Source organism: Carcharodon carcharias, chromosome 6 (genome assembly GCF_017639515.1).
Source record: "Carcharodon carcharias isolate sCarCar2 chromosome 6, sCarCar2.pri, whole genome shotgun sequence".
Lineage (NCBI taxonomy): Eukaryota > Metazoa > Chordata > Chondrichthyes > Lamniformes > Lamnidae > Carcharodon > Carcharodon carcharias.
In genome coordinates, this window is record NC_054472.1 from 13597324 (window position 1) to 13616517 (window position 19194).

Below are 19194 nucleotides of genomic sequence, written 5' to 3' on the forward strand. Positions count from 1 at the left end.
AACCAAGATGGTGTTATTATCTTTGGGAGTAATACAAAGAAATGAAAGAAGAAGCCATTATCTGCAATAATCTGTGGCTACCAGAAGGCAACATGACTGGTGACCTTCTCTGTCCTTAGTAGTGAAATCATCTTTTTATGATATGAGTTTGCTACAGAAAATCTTGCCACTCTGACGCAAGTTTATGTGTCAGCCATGGCTCAGTTTATGAGTTTACTATAGAAAATCTTGCCACTCTGACGCAAGTTTATGTATCAGCCATGACTCAGCTGCAGCAGGCTTGCCTCTGAGTCAGAAGGTTTTAGGTTCAACTCCAAGTCCAGAGACTTGAGCACAAAGTCTAGACTGACACTTCAATGAAGTACTGAGGGAGTGCTGCACAGTTGGAGCTTTGTCATCTCTTGGATGCGATGTGAAACTGAAGCCCTGTCTGTCCTCTCAGGTGGACGTAAAAGATCCAATGACACTATTTTGGTGAAGAACAGGTGAGTTCTCACCGGTGTCCTGGCCAATACTGATCCCTCAACTAACATCATTAAACTCAAATTACCTGGTCATTATCACATTAGTGTTTGTGGGAGTTTAATGTGGGCAAATTGGCTGCTGCATTTCCTAATTTGCAACAGTGACAACACTTTAAAATTTGTTAATTTGGCTGTAAAGAACTTTGGCACATGCTCAGATTTTGAAAGACGCTATGGAACTGCAGGCCTGTCTTTCTTTATCGAGATAGTTCAACAAATATGCCAGTAAAAATATGTTGCACACCAGTAAGATGCAAATACTTAAGGGTTCACCTAAAAAAGCTTTTTCTGCTATTTAACACCATTGCTCATTAAAGGATTGTCTAATTAACACATTAAATATCCTTGTATTAGTACAAAAACAGAATTACCTGGAAAAACTCAGCAGGTCTGGCAGCATCGGCGGAGAAGAAAAGAGTTGACGTTTCGAGTCCTCATGACCCTTCGACAGATTACCACCCACAAAAACTGTTTTTAAAAAAGTGAATGCTTTTGTTTATATTCTTAATTTCTTATGTCAGGGGATGATGCCAAAAGTCAAGCATTGTTACAAATTGTCAAGCGTTAAAATAGGTCTCCCCAGGCTTACTGTCAAGTGTTCAGAATGTTCCGCACATTGTATTTATCTGAACTTCTGTAATTTATTTAATGTGGCTATGATATAATTTCAGGGGGCACCTTTTGATCCTAATGCAACTAATTTTCTTGCAGCAGTTGTACTAATTACCAAAGGCATATTCATTTACACTGGGGGGAATATAGATGTGCTATTGCATGAAATATCAGACGATTAGCTGATCATTGCTCATGCAAGCTGATATTAGGCTGCAACTCAGACTAAAGTGATAAATGAAACAACTGTTGGAAAGACTGTGCATATTTTGCCATGGCTCTTTTGTTTTTGGCAGGGGCTCAATAATTGTTTTTCACGGTTAGAAGATTAAGGGATGATTTGATTGAAGTGTTCAAGGCATTACTGGGAGCAGTTAGGGTAGATAGAGAGAAACTATTTCCACTGGTCGGGGAGTCTAGGACTATGGTGTGTAGTCTGAAAATTAGAACCAGACCTTTCAGGAGTGAAATTAAGATACACTGAGGTGTATGTACCACTAGTGGAAATTGATGCTAGATCAACTGTAAATTTTAAATCTGAGATTGATAGATTTTTGTTATACAAAGTTATGAAGGGGTATGGGGTAAAGGGCTAAATGGGGCTAGGTCACACATCAGCCCAACAACACTCAAAAAGCTCAACGCTATACAGTGCAAAGCAGCCTACTTGATTGGCACACTAATATTCACTTCCTCCACCACTGACACACAGTGGCAGCAGTGTGGACCATCTACAAGATGCACTGCAGGAACTCATCAAGGCTCCTTCAACAGCAACTTACAAACCCATGATCGCTACCATCTAGAAGGACAAGGGCAGCAGACACATGGGAACACCTCCACCTGGAAGTTTTGCTCCAAGCCACTCACCATCCTGACTTGGAAATATATCGCCGTTCCTTCACTGTCGCTGGGTCAAAATCCTGGAAATCCCTCCCTAACAGCATAATGGGTGCACTTACACCACATGGACTGCAGCGGCTCAAGAAGGCAGCTCATCACCACCTTCTCAACTGCAATTAGGGACGGGCAATAAATGCTGGTCTAGCCAGCGCCGCCCACATCCCATGAACGAAAAAGAAATAGATCTCATTGAATGACGAAACAGCCTTGAGGCACTAAAAACCTACCCCTGTTCCTATGTACACACAGAATAGCAAATTGCAAGGATTGCTGCATGTCTACATAGTGTCACAATCACCAAAGTCAGATGCAATTATCATACTGTCCTTTCTTGGAACTTGAGTGTAGCACAATTTTCAATTTTCAGTTGTGCTGGGGTCCCATAGAAGCACTCACCTGCAATGCACCCCGAAACCACCCTACAAACAACATTTGCTTGTTTTGTATTCTATTTTGTCACAATTTAGCTAAGCATTAACTGAGTGACATTTAGTTCCAGCTGTTTTTCCAATATTGTGCCTTTAGTGCTTCCTTTTTCTTTAGGTAGGTCTAACTCAACCTTTTTAAAAGCCTGCCTGGTCTGTAAGTAATATGTCATGCCATGTTCCCACTGGTTTCTGTATTTTTACCTTTACCATCTCTCTTAATGCTCTAACTGTGGCTCCTGTAAAATGGCCATTTTCCCCCAATGTCTGGAAGTCTTTGTTTATAATTTGCACTAATAATAATGATGAAAAGTACAATGTCATTACAGCACAAACCCAAAGAAAATGTTCATAATTGGTTATTTACCTTTATTTAATACATTTTCTGATGTACTTTAATTGCCTGTGTCAAATCGGCAGTTTTTATTCTGTACTGCAAATTCATTCTTCATTTTGACCTCGAGCACAATCTTCTGATTTCAAGAAATTTACGATCCCGTTTGAAAGCTGCTTTTCCACCCGATCCATTTTTAGCTGCAACGGAGTCAAAACCAACACTTATGGAAAACCTAATCTGTCTAAATCTTGTAGAATGCTTCCCGAACAGATTGCCAATATTTTGTGTGCAAATCCAAATTAGAAATACTGGCCAGATGTAGACCTTCCCATCAAAATTAGTGTAGTTTTCTCCAAAAACAGTAAGCAGCAGAGATAACTGTTTTAAAGGGAGGCAAAACCAATTTGCAAGATGAGTTTGGTTGTCATTTAATTGGTTCAACCACCTAACTAGTGAACAAAGCAATACATTGCATCAATAAAGCTATCTGGTATTTAGAGTGTTATAGTTAGGAGATAAACAATTCAGTTTCTGTCACATTTATTGGAGATGGAAAAGTTGTTTGGATATAAAACTCTGTCCTATAATAAGTTATTTTTTTTTGTCTTCCAACAGTATTGATTGTGCTGGGATATTGAAACTTAGAAATTCTGATATTGAGCTGAGGAAAGGCGAGACCGACATTGGAAGGAAGAATACAAGAGTGAGGCTGGTCTTTCGTGTACATATTCCACAACCCAATGGTAGAACTGTCTCTCTGCAGGTTTCATCGAATCCTATTGAGTGCTGTAAGTATAATTCACTTAGTGCCTTAGACAAATCAAACATTATCTTCTGGGGAGGCAGTGTTGTAGTGGTATTGTCACTGGTCTAGTAATCCAGAGACTTAGGGTAATGCTCTGAGGTGTCAACCTGGTGAAGCTACAACAGAGGGCTTGCATGTCAAACAGCATAAGCAGTAAGTGATAGACAGAGCTAAGCGATCCCACAACCAACGGATCAGTTCTAAGGTCTGCAGTCCTGCCACATCCAGTCATGAATAGTGGTGGACAATTAAACAGCTCACTGGAGGTGGAAGCTCCACAAATTTCTCCATCGTCAATGAAGGGGGAGCCCAACACATCAGTGCAAAATATAAGGCTGTAGCATTTGCTATAATCTTCAGCCAAAAGTGCTGAGTTGTTGATCCATCTCAGCCTCCCCTGGAGGTCCCCAGCATCACAGATGCCAGTCTTCAGCCAATTTGGTTCACTCCACATCATATTAAGAAATGGCTGAAGGCACTGGATACTGCAAAAGTTATGGGCCCTGACAATATTCCAGCAATAGTACTGAAGACCTGTGCTCCAGAACTTGCCATGCCCCTCACCAATCTATTCCAATACAGATACAACACTGGCATTTACCTGACAATGTGGAGAATTGCTCAGGTACATCCTGTACGCAAAAACAGGGCAAATCCAACCCAGCCAATTACCGCCCCATCAGCCTACACGCGAACATCAGTAAAGTGATAGAAGGGGGTCATCAGCAATGCCATCAAGCGGCACTTACTCAGCCAAAACCTACCACACTGATGCTCAATTTAGGTTCCACCAGGGTCACTCAGCTCCTGATCTCATTATAGCCTTGGTTCAAGTATGGACAAAAGAGCTGAACTCCAGAGGTGAAGTGAGAGTGACTGCCCTTGACATCAAGGCAGCATTTGATTGACTGTGGCACCAAAGAGCCCTAGCAAAACTGGAGTCAGTAGGAATCAGGGATGGGTGGGGGGAACTCTCCACTGGTTAGAGTCATACCTAGCGCAAAGGAAGCTGGTTGTGGTTGTTGAAGGTCAATCATCTCAGCTCCAGGACATCACAGCAGGAGTTCCTCAGGGTAGTGTCCTAGGCCCAACCATCTTCAGCTGCTTCATCAACGACCTTCCTTCTAAAATAAGGTCAGAAGTGGGGATGTTCACTGATGATTGCACTATGTTCAGCCCCATTCATGACTCAGATACTGAAGCAATCCATGTCCAAATGCAGCAAGACCTGGACAATATCCAGGCTTGGGCTGACAAGTGGCAAGTAACATTTGCGTGACACAAGTGCCAGGCAATGACCATCCCCAAAAAGAGAGAATCTAACCATCGCCCCTTGACATTCAATGGCATTACCATCGCCGAATCCCCCACTTTCAACATCATAGGGATTACCATTGACCAGAAACTGAACTAGACTTGCCATATAAATACTGTGCCTACAAGAGCAAGTCAGGAAGCCTGTGATGTGTAACTCACCTCCTGACTCCCCAAAGCCTGTCCATCAACTACAAGGCACAGGTCAGGAGTGTGATGGAATACTCTCCACTTGCCTGGGTGATTGCAGCTCCAAGAACATTCAAGAAGCTTGACACCATCCAGGACAAAACAGCCTGCTTGATTTGCACCCAATCCACAAATATTCACTCCCTCCACCACCGATGCACAGTAGCAGCAGTGTGTGCCATCTACAAGATGCACTGCAAGGCTTCACCAAGGCTCCTTCGACAGCACCTTCCATACCCATGACCATGACCATCTACAAGGACAAGAGCAGCAGATAGATGGGAACACCACCACCTGGAAGTTCCCCTCCAAGTCACTCACCATCCTGGCTTGGAAATATATCACTGTTCCTTCACTGTCGCTGGGTCAAAATCCTGGAACTCCCTTCCTAACAGCACTGTGGGTGTACCTACACCACACGGACTGCAGTGGTTCAAGAAGGCAGCTCACCACCACCTTCTCAAGGGCAACTAGTGATGGGCAATAAATGCTGGCCTCGCCAGCAACATTCACATCCCATGAATTAATAAAAAAAATGCCTGTAGGAATTGACCTGATCACCCACCATAACATGTGTGTGAGATTCTTTTTTGTGCAGTTTCCATTGGTCTCCTCAAGGCATCCATGTAAATCCAGTGTTCCCGCTGGCAGGCTGTGTTCAAATGTGTGTAGTATTGACTTTCCAACTTACCCTCCCTTTGAGCATGAGTTCCCAATCAGAACATGGGAGCAGCGCAATTATTTCTTTGACGTGCCTTCCTCCTCTGTCAGCTGGGCGCGTGGCATTCACTCAATTACATCCTGTAATGGTACCACTGAGATTCACAGCTCTGCAGAGAATAAATTGGGAATGGGCATATCGGTCCAAGCAAAACAAATTGCAATTCTATACTTCGTCTGTTTGGATTTTGCACAGTAACTTTCAACAGCACCTTCCAAAACTGCAACCTCTACCACCTAGGAGGGCAAGAGCAGCAGGTGCGTGGGAACACCACCGCCGGTAAGTTCCCCTCTAAGCCACTCACCATCCTGACTTGGAACTATATCGCCGTTCCTTCACTGTCGCTGGGTCAATATCTTGGAATGCCCCCCCTAACAGCACTGTGTGTGAACTTACACCACATGGACTTCAAGAAGGCAGCTCACCACCACATTCTGAAGGGCAATTAAGGATGGGCAATAAATGTTGGCCTAGCCAGCAACGACCACTTCCTGTGAAAGAAGAAATAAAATAAAGCTGCTTTACAAGGGGTTAGAAAACTTGCAAAATTAATAAGTTTGTACATACTGTTCCAATTGCATTGCTTGTCATAAGAATTGGAGCCTTACCACTTCCTCCAGGCAGGCTAGTGAAACTGAGCTTATTGGCAGCTGTGAATGTATAATGCCACCACAGTGCTTTACATTGCTGCACACTGTGCGCGATTATGTTCATGAAGAAAATTGGTTGCCTACATTTTCTGTCTTCATTAATTACTGATACCAAAAGAACTCCAAACAGGGCTATGACACATGTACCAGCATCAAGGTTGTCCATCTTCAAATACTCGTCCAAACACCATATAGCTTTTTAAAACAAATATGTCTTTCCCCTTCAATGCCCTTCCTCTCCCAAAGTCCGCTAGAACCTCCCCTAAGTTGTATATTCTACATATGTAAACCTAGAGTGATTCTGGATTATTCACCCATGTGGTTGAGTACAACTGAGCATGTGATTCAGTCTATAAATGCACATTTCCCAGTATGGTATCATTTGGGAGTGGAAACCATGACTGATGTTTCCCTTCCTAGCCCCGGAGCTGTTAAAGCCAATGACTCCATTTCAGTTCCAGCAGAGGTGTCAATCTAGTTTGGTAACCACTCATGATAGAATCTGAAACATAACTGATGGGTGTGGCTCAGCACTACACCAGGCAACAAGCCATCAGAGAAGTCAAGTTGTATCAAATCTCTCTTTTTAATAGGATATAAAAGTAGGGAAGTTTTAAGATATAAAAGTTTTACTGCAGCTGTATAGGGCATTGGTGAAACCACATTCGGAATATTGTGTACAGTTTTGGTCTCCTCATTTGAGAAAAGATATAGGCCAGAATTTTTTGCTCTCCAGGCAGGCATGTGCTTAACCCGAACGAACGTAAATAATATGGTGTAAAAAAAATATTTTGGTCAGCGGGCGCACTGCTGACTCCCAAGCCCAGCCGCCAATTATTAAGAGGTCTACTGAAGCCATTAAAAATATAATTGAATTAACTTTTTCGCTGCCCGTCCAAACTTACGGTTGGCGGACAGGGGAAAAGGCCAAGTGGCCTTTGGATTTTTTGGGAAACCTCATCCACGGCCAGAATGAGGTTTTGATCTATCATTTTTAAAAAAATTAAAAATTTCGAACTAATTTCTAACTTGTCTCTGCTCATGTGACAGAGTCACATGACTGGACAGGTTAACATTTTAAAAATCTTTCTTTTTTTTTATTTTTCAAAATCTTCATCTCCCTGAGGCAGCTCCTGTGTGCTTGCGCGAAGTTCCCCGCTTGCCCTCCTACCCACCCCCCCCAACATCCCCCCCCCCCCCCTCCCCCCCACACACACACACACACACACACATACACACAGGCCTTAATTGACCTGGCAACGTGAAATTGGGATCGCGGCCCGACTGTGGACAGCAGCCGGCTTCCCGACCTCTCCCACTCGCCCTGCCGGCTCGGCACCCAACTAGGGCAAAATCCCGGCCATAATTATGTTAGAAGCAGTGCAGAGAATGTTTACCTGACTCATTCCTGGAATGAAAGCCTTATCCTATGAAGAAGGGTAAAACAGGTTGGGCCTACGCACATTGGAGTTTAGAAGAATTAAAAGTGATCTTATTGAAACATATAAGATCCCGAGGGGTCTTGACAGGATCGATACAGGGAAGATGTTTCCACTAGGCTAGAACTAGGGGCCACGATTTAAGGATAGGTGGTCTCCCTTTTAAGACTGAGGTGAGGAGAAATTATTTTATCTCAGAGGGTCGTTGGGTCTGTAATTCCCTTCCTCACACAGCAGTGGAGGCAGGATCGTTGAATTTATTAAAGGCAGAGTTAGGCAGATTTTTGATAGATAAGGGAGTAAAGGGTCATGGGGGGCAGACAGGAGAATAGAGTTGAGACCATGATCAGATCAACCGTGATCTTGTTGAATGGCGGAGCAGGTTCAGAGGGTCGAATGGCCCAGAACTGCTCCTATGTTCTTGTGTAAACAGCTTAGTTCAAATGAACATAAAGTAATATCATTGTGAAGAAACGTTTCACCTAATTTTGAACTGGGTATTGAATTCATTGCCCTTTTAACTGAATTATACATTAACTTGCCTTACATTTAATAAAACTACATTAGAGACATGTATATTGAGATCGACTGGATGCAGACATGCATGCTTTGTGTGTGGTCTCTAGTACTGAATAATACTATCCATTGAATCTAATTTTAATCAGGCTAGTTTCTCAGTGGTCTGTCTTAGCACAATACTCCAGCAGATGGTACAATTGACACTGTGATATTTATACCTTCAGTTTATATAACAGGCCTCCAAACAATGCACACAAAACCTCTGGTCATGTATGGCATATCTTTAATCAGTGCCTCTTTCTTAGCACATAATTTCACACAATATAACCATAGTTTTATTTCATATAACATAAAACCCACAATTTTATATATCAAACAGCAATTTTAACCTCTTGTCAATTTGACTGAAGGGTATTGGATGGCAAAGTGAGTTAGACCCTGACCCCCCCCCCCCCCCCCCACACCTCCCACCTCGTAAGCTCTGGGTCATAGATTGAAATCCAACCCTGTGGGTGGGAAAGCTCACGCTGAGGGGCACACAAGGCTAGCGCACACATACAAAAAGTAATCCAAAAGTCTTTAGGAATGTTAGTCCTGACCTCAGTGTCGTTGGAATACAAAAGTGAGGAATTGGTGCTTCAATTGTGTAGAATCTTGGTCATTCATTATCAGGAGCGTTGTGTTCAGTTTTGAGGACCAAATCTCAGTAAGTCAACAATCACCTTAAAGGGTGATATTGGAGGTTCACCAGAATTATACCTGGGCTTAAAGAGTCCAGGCTGAGAGCAGATTGCATGAGATCACTTCTTATTCTTCTAAACTCCAAAGAGGATTGGCCCAACCTGCTCATGTTTCCTCATAAGGCAATCCCTTCTTCCCAGGATGAAGCCTAGTGAACCTTCCCTGAAGTGCCTCCAACGCAAGTGTATCTGTCCTGAAGTAAGGTGTCTAAAACTGTGGCTAAAATTATATTCAATGGATGGTATTGCTCAGTACTAGAGACTACACACAAAGCATGTCTGCATCCAGTCAAATTCAATATGTTCATCTCTAATGTTAAATATAAGGCAAATTAATGTATAATGTGGTGTGGTCTCACCAACAGTCATAACAAGACTTCCCTAATTTTATATTCCATTCCCTTTGTAATAAAGGCTTACATTCCATTTGTCTTCCTAATTACTTGCTACACCTGCATACTAACTTTTAGTGCCTCGTGTATAAGACATCTAGATCCCTCTGGATCGCAGCATTCTGCAGTCTCTTTTCATTTAAATAATAGTCTGCTTTTCTAGTCTTTCCACCTAAAGAGGATAACCTCAAATTTTCTCAATTTCCCATTATTCTCACATTATAACAATGTCTTGTGTTCCCTTAGTTGGCATAGGTGCAGTAAGATCAGAGCATTGAATGCATGGCTCAAAGATTGGTGTGGAAGAAATGGGCTTCAGTTCATAAGCACTGGCAGCAGTACTGGGGAAAGAAGGAGCTGTTCTGGTGGGACAGGCTTCTCTTGAACATTGTCGTGTGAATCAAGTAACTAGACTGCATTTTGTATCTGTCTTCACAGTAGAAGACACTAAAAGCACCCCTAGAGTAATACAAAATCAAGGGACAAGACGGAGGAAGGAACTTAAAACAAGCACCATCATTAGAGGAAAAAATATCTGGCAAGCTAATGGGACCGGCGGAAAAGTCCCCGAAGATACAACCCCACCTTCCTTCCCACCCTTTGAAGAGATTATTTTAAAAATTCAGGCTGCCCACTCCCGCCCAACTGTACACACCAGATGTTTTATGGTGTGGGCAGCATATTATCAGGGTCAATTGGCATGGTAACAAACCTAATTGACCCTTGGTTACATATTTAAATATGACGGGTGGGTTGCCGACACTGCTGAAAACACACCTAGCAAGGGCAGGTAAAATGCAGCCTATAGAATCAGTTCAGGTAGAGATAAGAAACAGCAAGGGAATGAAGTGACTGGTGGGTTTAGTCTATAGGTTCCCTTAACTCTGTAGGACAGAGCATAAATCAAGAAATAATGGGGGCTTGTAAGAACTTCAATAATCATGAGTGACTTTAATCTTCATATAGATTGGATAAATCAAATTGGCAAATTGAAAAATCAAAGGTAGCATTGAGAATGAGTTCATAGAGTATATTTGGGACAGTTTCTTAGATCGATATGTTGTGGAACCAACCAGGGAAATGGTTACTTTAGACCTGGTAATATGTCATGAGACAGGATTAATTAATGATCTCACAGTAAAGGATCCTACAGGGAAGAGAGAGACTAAAGTGATAGAATTTCATTCAGTTTCAGGGTGAGAAACTTGGGTCTGAAACTGGTGTCTTAAAAGGCAAACACAAAGGTATGATGACAGAGTTGGTTAGGGTAGGCTGGAAAAATAGGTTAAAAGGTGTAAGACTGTGGGTGACCAGTGGTAGACATTTAAGGAGGTATTTAATGACTTTCAACAAAGATATATTCCATCAAGAAGGAAAGACACTGGAGAAGGATGAACTATCTGTGGCTAACTAAGAAAGTTAAGTATGATACTAGATTGCAAAAGAAGGCATACAATAGTGCGAAGACTAATGATAGGCTAGAAAATTGGAACATTTTTAGAAACCAGCAAAGCGTAAAAGAACAAAAGAAATAGGGGCAGGAGCAGACCATATGGCCCGTTGGCTTGCTCTGACATTCAATACAATCGTGGCCAAACTTAGACTTCAGCTCCATTTTCTTACCCACTCCCCATATCCCTTGATTCCCTGAGAGTCCAAAATTCTGTCTATTTGAGTCTTAATTATATTCGATGATGGAACATCCACAGCTCTCTGGGGTAAGGGAATTCCAAAGATTCACAACCCTTTGAGTGAAGAAATATCTTCTCATCTCAGTCCCATGTGATCGATCCCTTATCCTGAAACTGACCCTCCTTGTCCTAGATTCCCCAGCCAGTCTCAGTATCTATCCTGTCAAACCCCTTCATAATCTTGAATATTTCAATGAAATCACCTCTCAATTTTCTAAAGCCCAGAGAATATAGAGCTAATTTACTCAGCCTCTCATCATAGGACCACCCTCTCATCTGAGGGACCAGTCTAGTGAACATTTGCTGTACTGTCTCCAATGAAAGTATATCCTTCCTTAAATATGGAGAACAAAAGTGCGCACAGTATTCCGGGTGTAGTCTCACCAATGCCCCATACAATTGTAACACTTCTTTATTCTTATACTCCAATTCCTTTGCAAAAAAGCCAACATGCTATTTGCTTTCCTAATTTCTTGCTATACCTGCATGCTAACTTCTTGATAAAAACACCCTCATGCCTTCTCCTTCCTCCCAGAAACATGATAGGGTCCCCCTTGTCCTCACTTATCACCCCACCAGCCTCCACATTCAAAGGATCATCCTCCGCCATTTCTGCCAACTCCAGCATGATGCCACTACCAAACACATCTTCCCTTCACCCCCACTGTCGGCATTCCGTAGGGATCGTTCTCTCCTGGACACCCTGGTCCACTCCTCCATCACCCCCTACTCCCCAACCCCCACCTATGGCACCACCCCATGCCCACGCAAAAGATGTAACACCTGCCCCTTCACTTCCTCTCTCCTCACCGTCCAAGGGCCCAAACACTCCTTTCAAGTGAAGCAACATTTCGCTTGCATTTCCCCCAACTCAGTCTACTGCATTCGTTGCTCCCAATGCGGTCTCCTCTACATTGGAGAGACCAAACGTAAACTGGGCGACTGCTTTGCAGAACACCTGCGGTCTGTCCGCAAGAATGACCCTAACCTCCCTGTCGTTTGCCATTTCAACACTCCACCCTGCTCTCTTGCCCACATGTCTGTCCTTGGCTTGCTGCATTGTTCCAGTGAAGCCCAATGCAAACTGGAGGAACAACACCTCATCTTCCGACTAGGCACTTTACAGCCTTCCGGACTGAATATTGAATTCAACAACTTTAGGTCTTGACCTCCCTCCTCCATCCCCACCCCACCCCTCTGTTTCTTTCCCCTTCCTTTTGTTTTTTTCCAATAAATTATATAGATTTTTCTTTTTCCCTCCTATTTCCATTATTTTTAAATATTTTTAAATCTTTTATGCTCCCCCCACCCCCACTAGAGCTATACCTTGAGTGCCCTACCATCCATTCTTAATTAGCACATTCGTTTAGATAATATCACCAACTTCGACACCTATGTGTTGTTTTGTTCTGCCGTCTGTGACATCTTTTGATGATCTGCTTCTATCACTGCTTTTGCCTACAACCACACCACCCCCCTCCACTTCTCTTCCCCCACCCAACACCCCCTCCCCACCACCTTAAACCAGCTTATATTTCAACCCTTCCTGGGATTCACTTAGTTCTGTTGAAGGGTCATGAGGACTCGAAATGTCAAATCTTTTCTTCTCTGCCGATGCTGCCAGACCTGCTGAGTTTTTCCAGGTAATTTTGTTTTTGCTAACTTCTTGCGTTCCTTGTATGAGTACACCCACGTCTCTCTGAACATCAAGATTTACAGGTTTCATACCTTTAAAAAATATTCTGCTTTTCTATTCTTATGACCAAAGTGAATAACCTCACACTTCCCCACATAAATATAAATTCCATCGGCCATCTTAATTGTCCACTCACTTAACCTGTGTCTATCTTTTTTCAGCCTCTTTGTGTCCTCCTCACAGCATGCATTCGCACCTAGCTTTGCATTGTCAGCATACTTAGATACATTACTCTCTGTCTCTTTGTCTAAGTTATTAATATAGATTGTAAATAGCCGAGGCTCTAACACTGATCTTTGAGGAACTCCACTAAACACAGCCTGCCAACTTGAAAATGCCCCATTTATCCCTACTGTCTGATTTCTGTCTGTTAACTAATAATCTATCCATGTAATATGTCACCTCCAAATCCGTGAGCTCTTATCTTCTGTATTATCTTTTTCTGTAGCACCTTATCAAATACCTTTTGGAAATCTAAGTGTACTACATCTACTGATTCCCCTTTATCTACCTTACTAGTTACATCCTCAAAAAAAAATTGTCAAACAGGATTTCCTTTTCATAGAACCATGTTATCTTGTTCTACTCATACAATACTTTTCGAAGTGCATTGGTAAGACCACCCTAATAATAGATTCCAGCACTTTCCCGCTGACTAATGCCGGAATAACTGGCCTGTAGTTCCCTATTTTCTCTTTCCCTCAGTTCTTGAATAGTGGTGTTACATTTGCTAACTGCCCATCTTCTGGGACTGTTCCAGTATCTAGGGAATTTTAGAAAATCTTAGCCAGCACATCCATTATCCCTACAGTACTCTTTTTAGAACTCTAGGATGCAGGCCAGCAGGGTCCTGGGGATATGTCAGATTTTAGCCCCTTGAATTTCTCCAGTCCTTTTTCTCTGCTGATATTAATTACCTCCTCTGAGGTGCCGTGAACCACGGGTTCTTGAGAAGCTGGCTGGACTTCACAGAAACTGCATACATTGCTGAGATGCCTACCCCCTCAGTGGCCAGGTCAGGAGTGCAGGATTCAGGCTCGCTACCCTCACCCTCAGCCTACGCCAGCGAAAGTTGCAGACACGTGGAATGGAGACGAAAATCCCAGAATTGGCCTGACTCTGAAAATGCAGGAAAAATGATAATTTTAGAGTGTTAGAACCCATAGAAAAAGTACAGCACAGCAGGAGGCTATTTGGTCCATCTTGTCCATGCTAGCCTGAGGACACCCAGGTGCCCTTTCTAATCTGATGATTTAATTGACGTGTTTAAAGAATAAACTAATTATCTTAACAATATTTCTTATTACTCCATTTTCTTTTGCTGTTACCTTGTGACAGTAGCCATGACCTTTAGGGACTCAGAATATAACATCCAAGTCCTTTACCCACTTAGCAGTCTCTATACATATGCTTGACATTAATCCCGCCTATGTTCATAACACTATATTTATGTACATCAAATATCACATGCCAGGCAAAAGCCCCCTTTTCCACCTTTGCATCTAGATCTGCTTGTAGCCATTCTAATCCAAAGCCATAATCTCTGCGCATATTTTTGTTTCATGTAGGAACTTGCAGAGAGTTCCTCCACATGGTTAATAAAGATAATGAAGAGCAAGGGACCTTAAACCAATTCTTGTGGGATATCATTATTAACCAGTCATCAGGCAGAAAGCACTTCTATTAATAACAATCTTCTGCTTATGAAAATGCAAGGAATTTCTTGTCAACTCAAATCCTGCCCACTTATCCTGCAGGATTTTATTTTGCAAAGTGGAGAATTGTGTGAAAATGCTACACCAAAAAAAAATACAAATGCATTGTTGGTCAAGTTGATGTAAATATATTGGAGTATTTTAGCATTATATGACCTTAGTGATATTCCGGAAAGGTTTTCCAGTCTCCCTTGGGAATTATGATGGGAGACTAATGAAATCCCTGTGGAATTTCGGTCCCAGCAGCAATCCCGTGAAGGAAAACTTGGAGAGACTGAAATGCTAATTAATAAAACGTGTGATATATTTTGTCCTCCTGTTTTTGCATTTGGACAATTGTGCAGTATGATAACAGATGGTGAGCATTTTGCCAGATATCACTTAAATCGGAGAATGAAGATGATCAAACTAGATGATTCAAAACTATCAGCACCATTGGTAAGAAGGCGCAATATGGGACTGAGGGATTTATAAATGCCTTTGACACACAAGCTCTTTCCATTCACAGTAACCTGTATAGTTACAAGTAGCTGCAGTGCACGCTCAGGCCATTCAGTCTGTGTAGTCCATGGCTGGATTGATCAGCCTTGCGCATTAACAATTGCAGAGTTATTGCTGCATGCTGATTAAACAATACTATAGTATGCAGTTGATCACCTGGAAACTGTATGCTCAATGTATATGATTGTTCATTTGTTCCTTTGCTCTCAGCCCAGAGATCTGCACAAGAGTTGCCACTGATAGAAAAGCAAAGCATTGACAGATATCCCGTGATTGGTGGAAAGATGATGATTTTAAACGGTCACAACTTCCTCGCAGAGTCAAAGGTCATCTTTGTGGAAAAGGCAGCAGGTACGTTGAAAGCTGCTTGGCATGTTATCCGACTCCTGCATTTAACAGGATGAAACACTCATTGATGCAAGTTAGCTTTTCTGTCCAAAGTAAAGCCTCTCTGCAAAGAAAGGGGTTAACTCAACCCAGTTGTTGCTTTCACACTTTCTTTTATAGCCACGTTATTAGAAGTGAGGTGCATTCCTCTGATTGTTAATGCTTTACATTTTCCGAATACTTTGGCTGAACAATATTTTTTCCCCCATAGTTTTTTTTTATTTGCAAGGCTAGTTTCCACAATGTTTTTTGGATAGTAAAATATATGGCTTGAGTTAGAAATGTATAAATGAGATATCAACTTATCCATCACCTCCCGTAATTTCTATGGACAAAGTATAAATACTCTATTGAAGGTCAAAGGGACCAGCCATGATATAAGGTATTATGTAACTGATTAAGGACTAAACATCCATTAAAAGAAAAGAGGGACATTCTATTTACACAGCTGCTTTCTGCATACTTTTAGATTGGCAATTGGCGTAAGTATCTCTTTTGGATTTGTAGTCTTCTGTAATGAATTCGCAAATAGAACATTAAGCAATTTTAAGTATATTGTTTTTACACATTTGTTTAAGAATTGATCCTTGCCCTCTCTTAGCTAATGGTTTTATCCTAAAAATAAGCACTGTGAATGAGTTTTTAGTCCCAATTTATCATTGTTTCCATTTATATAATGTGCTTGCTTTTGAAGCTGTAATTTACATGATTGTCTAAGGTGCACAGAGAAAGGAAAGAACGCATAATTATATAACGCCTTTCATGATCTCAGGACACCTCGTAGCACTCCACGGCCAATGAAATACTTTTGAGGCTTAGTCACTATTACAGCACAGGGAAACGTGGCAGCCAATTTGTACAGCAAGCTCTCACAAGCAGCAATGAAATAAATGACCTGGCCATCTGTTTTAGTGCTTTTGGTTGAAGAATAATTGTTGGCTTAGATAATGGGAGAAATCCCTTACTCTTCTTCAAATACTGCCCTGGGATCTTATGAGTCCAGCTGACAGGCCTCATCCAAAAGACGTCACCTCCAACAGAGCAGGACTCCTTCAATGCTATACTGAAGTGCCTGGAGTGAAGCTTGAACCCATGACCCTCATACTTGGAGGCAAGTGTGCTATCACTGACACCAAAAAAAAATGCTCGCATTGTGCAGAAGCACAACAGAATGTCTTTTGCTTATGTGAGCTGAATGATATTCCTGCTGAACACAATTGCTATGAAGCATCAAAGTAAGTGTACTTTATTTGTTTTTCTCCCAGCAAGGACAGTTTCCTATTAGTCTGGAAACAGACCAAATACACTTACTTCGGGGCCAGGTTGCGATCGTGGTCTGTGGAATTCCAGCTGGCTAACACCATCGCAGTGCACTCCTTTTGCATTCTTGCAGCTTTTTCCAGACCTCTATGGAGGAAAATAATGATTTTCAAATGAACACACCTCGCAAATTTAAAAAGCCATCATTTATACGTCAATACAAATCCCATCTGTATAGTGCTCTCCCTTCTTTTCAATAACCAACATGAGCTGATATCAAGACAATTATCATTGATATTTGGTAGACACACCTGGAAAGCACCAAATTAATTCTTTCAGGGGTTGATCTTATCCTGGCTTAAGCTCCTCGGTTCTGATTGCAATGGTGATTGAGTTGGAACCAGGCAAAAGGTTTGTCATAACATAGACATTTTTCTTTAGTGCGGTTGAAGTCTCAGTGCGTATTTTATGAAGAAAGTTCATACTTTATGGAAATCTTTCAAATGCCTATTCCTCAACAGTGACAGTGTTAGAATTTATGAGTCATGGTCCTGACCTGAATGGAAGGAACCTCTTTTAAGGGTTATTGTTTTGGAGAGTTTCCCTTATATTGGCACAAACTGTAAATTCCACAGCTGCCTGTGGAAACCTTCTGAACTATGAGCCATCAATTGAACATCTTAGTACATATCCACTTCAGAGTGCTTTTAATGGAGCTTGATGTTATGTCTGACAAGCTTGAGTCTAGTCATCTTCACTCTGTGCCTTTTTGGACTCGAGCTAGTTAACGTCAGTTAATGTGCATATGGGGGAATCAGGAGATCTTTTCTCTACAAATGACGCAGGGTAAGGGGGACTCCCCTTTGGAAGGTAATTTTGCAGTCGGGATTCATTGGATAGACCTTTGCAAATTGTGAGGGAGCTGTAGCTAGTGCTGCTGGTTATTGCTTCTGCAAGGCCAGAGTAATAGGCAGTATGTGTGAAATCATTCACTACCCTTCCTCTCCATTAAGTTTGGAAATTTGATCCACCGAAAATTGGCAGCTTTGGTACAGATGTTTCCCTCACGGGACATGTCCAGGTGTTGACGGTTCTGCCTAAATAATGGATGCAAACTCCCAATTTAATAATTTGCAATATCAGGAGTAGAGTTTCCAACCTTCCAGGACTGTCCTGCAGTCTTCAGTAATTGAAGACTCATACCTAGGATGCTGCTTTAAGTGACCTTGGAGAAATATTCATTTCCTTTGAATACTTTGCCATATTAGTTACAAATATATTGAAGATTGTGGTGGGGGACAGCGAAGGCTGTCTGTCTTACAGTCAAGCAGCATCTAGTCCAATAATGAAGAACCTTGGTTGCTTTTCAACCAGTGTGAGAAGGCAGGGCCTGTGAGGATTGGTATGTCAGATAACCAATGGTGAGACGGCGGTGGTGGTGGAGGGGGGGGGGGTGGGGGGGGGCTGTTGAGAGAGGTGGGGGGAGAGGGGGGGTTGGTGGAATAGGGCAGTTAGAGGTGTGAGGTCACATGATAAAATACCCAGGAGTACATGCAACCAGAATGGACAACCCTAGGTGTATTCCAAAACATTCATTAACAATTCAATTTCAGTAAAACCCTTAGCAGATGAAAGATTTGCGCATGACATCACAGTCATGGGTGATGTCCAATGTTGCCACTTACTTTCAAAATTAATTCAAAGTTTCAAATACCTCCACAAATTCTTTACAGTACAAACAAACTTCTAATATTTGCTATCAAATAGATAACTATTAGATAATTGTCACTTTTTTTGTTTTTGAAATAAATTCCATAATTCTCTCTCAACAATTTTTTCCCCAGGCTAATTACAGTTCAAAAAGTGAATATTGAGATGCATAATTTTCAGTTTTTACAGGATCCTTGCTGTTTTGGCTCCTGGTTAAGCAATTCCTCGATTTTAAAACTGTGTCATCCTTGTTTCCAAATCCCTCCATGGTCTCTCCCCTCCCTATTTCTATAATCTTCTCCAGCCCTACAGCCCTCCTGAGATAGATGTGTTCCTTTGCTTTGGCCTCTGGAGCATCCCTGATTTTAATCACTCCACCATTGGTGACTGTTTCTTCTGCTGCCAAAGCCCCAAACTCTGGAATTCTCTGCCTAAAATCCTCTGAATCTCTCTACCTCTCTCTGTTTAATACACCCCTTGAGACCTGTTTATTTGACCAAGCTTTTGGTCATCTGTCCTAATATCTCCTTATGTGGCTCAGTGTCATATTTTGCTTTATAATGCCACTGTAAAGCACTTTGGGATGTTTTTATTACATTATAAGTGCTATATCAATACAAGTTGTTGTTGTTATTGTTGTTTTGTGTTGCCAAAGAGTTACCTG

General features: G+C 41.9%; 1 protein-coding gene across 4 annotated transcripts in view; it reads left to right on the forward strand.

The window, feature by feature from the left end:
* The window catches only part of nfatc1 (nuclear factor of activated T cells 1), a 269605-nt gene that overhangs the window by 70837 nt on the left and 179574 nt on the right, over nucleotides 1-19194 (forward strand). For all 4 annotated transcript variants that reach the window (XM_041189713.1, XM_041189715.1, XM_041189714.1 and 1 more), the window contains exons 5-6: nucleotides 3417-3589; nucleotides 15384-15524. In XM_041189713.1, coding sequence (XP_041045647.1) covers nucleotides 3417-3589; nucleotides 15384-15524 — 314 coding nt within the window. The remainder of the gene's footprint in view (nucleotides 1-3416; nucleotides 3590-15383; nucleotides 15525-19194) is intronic.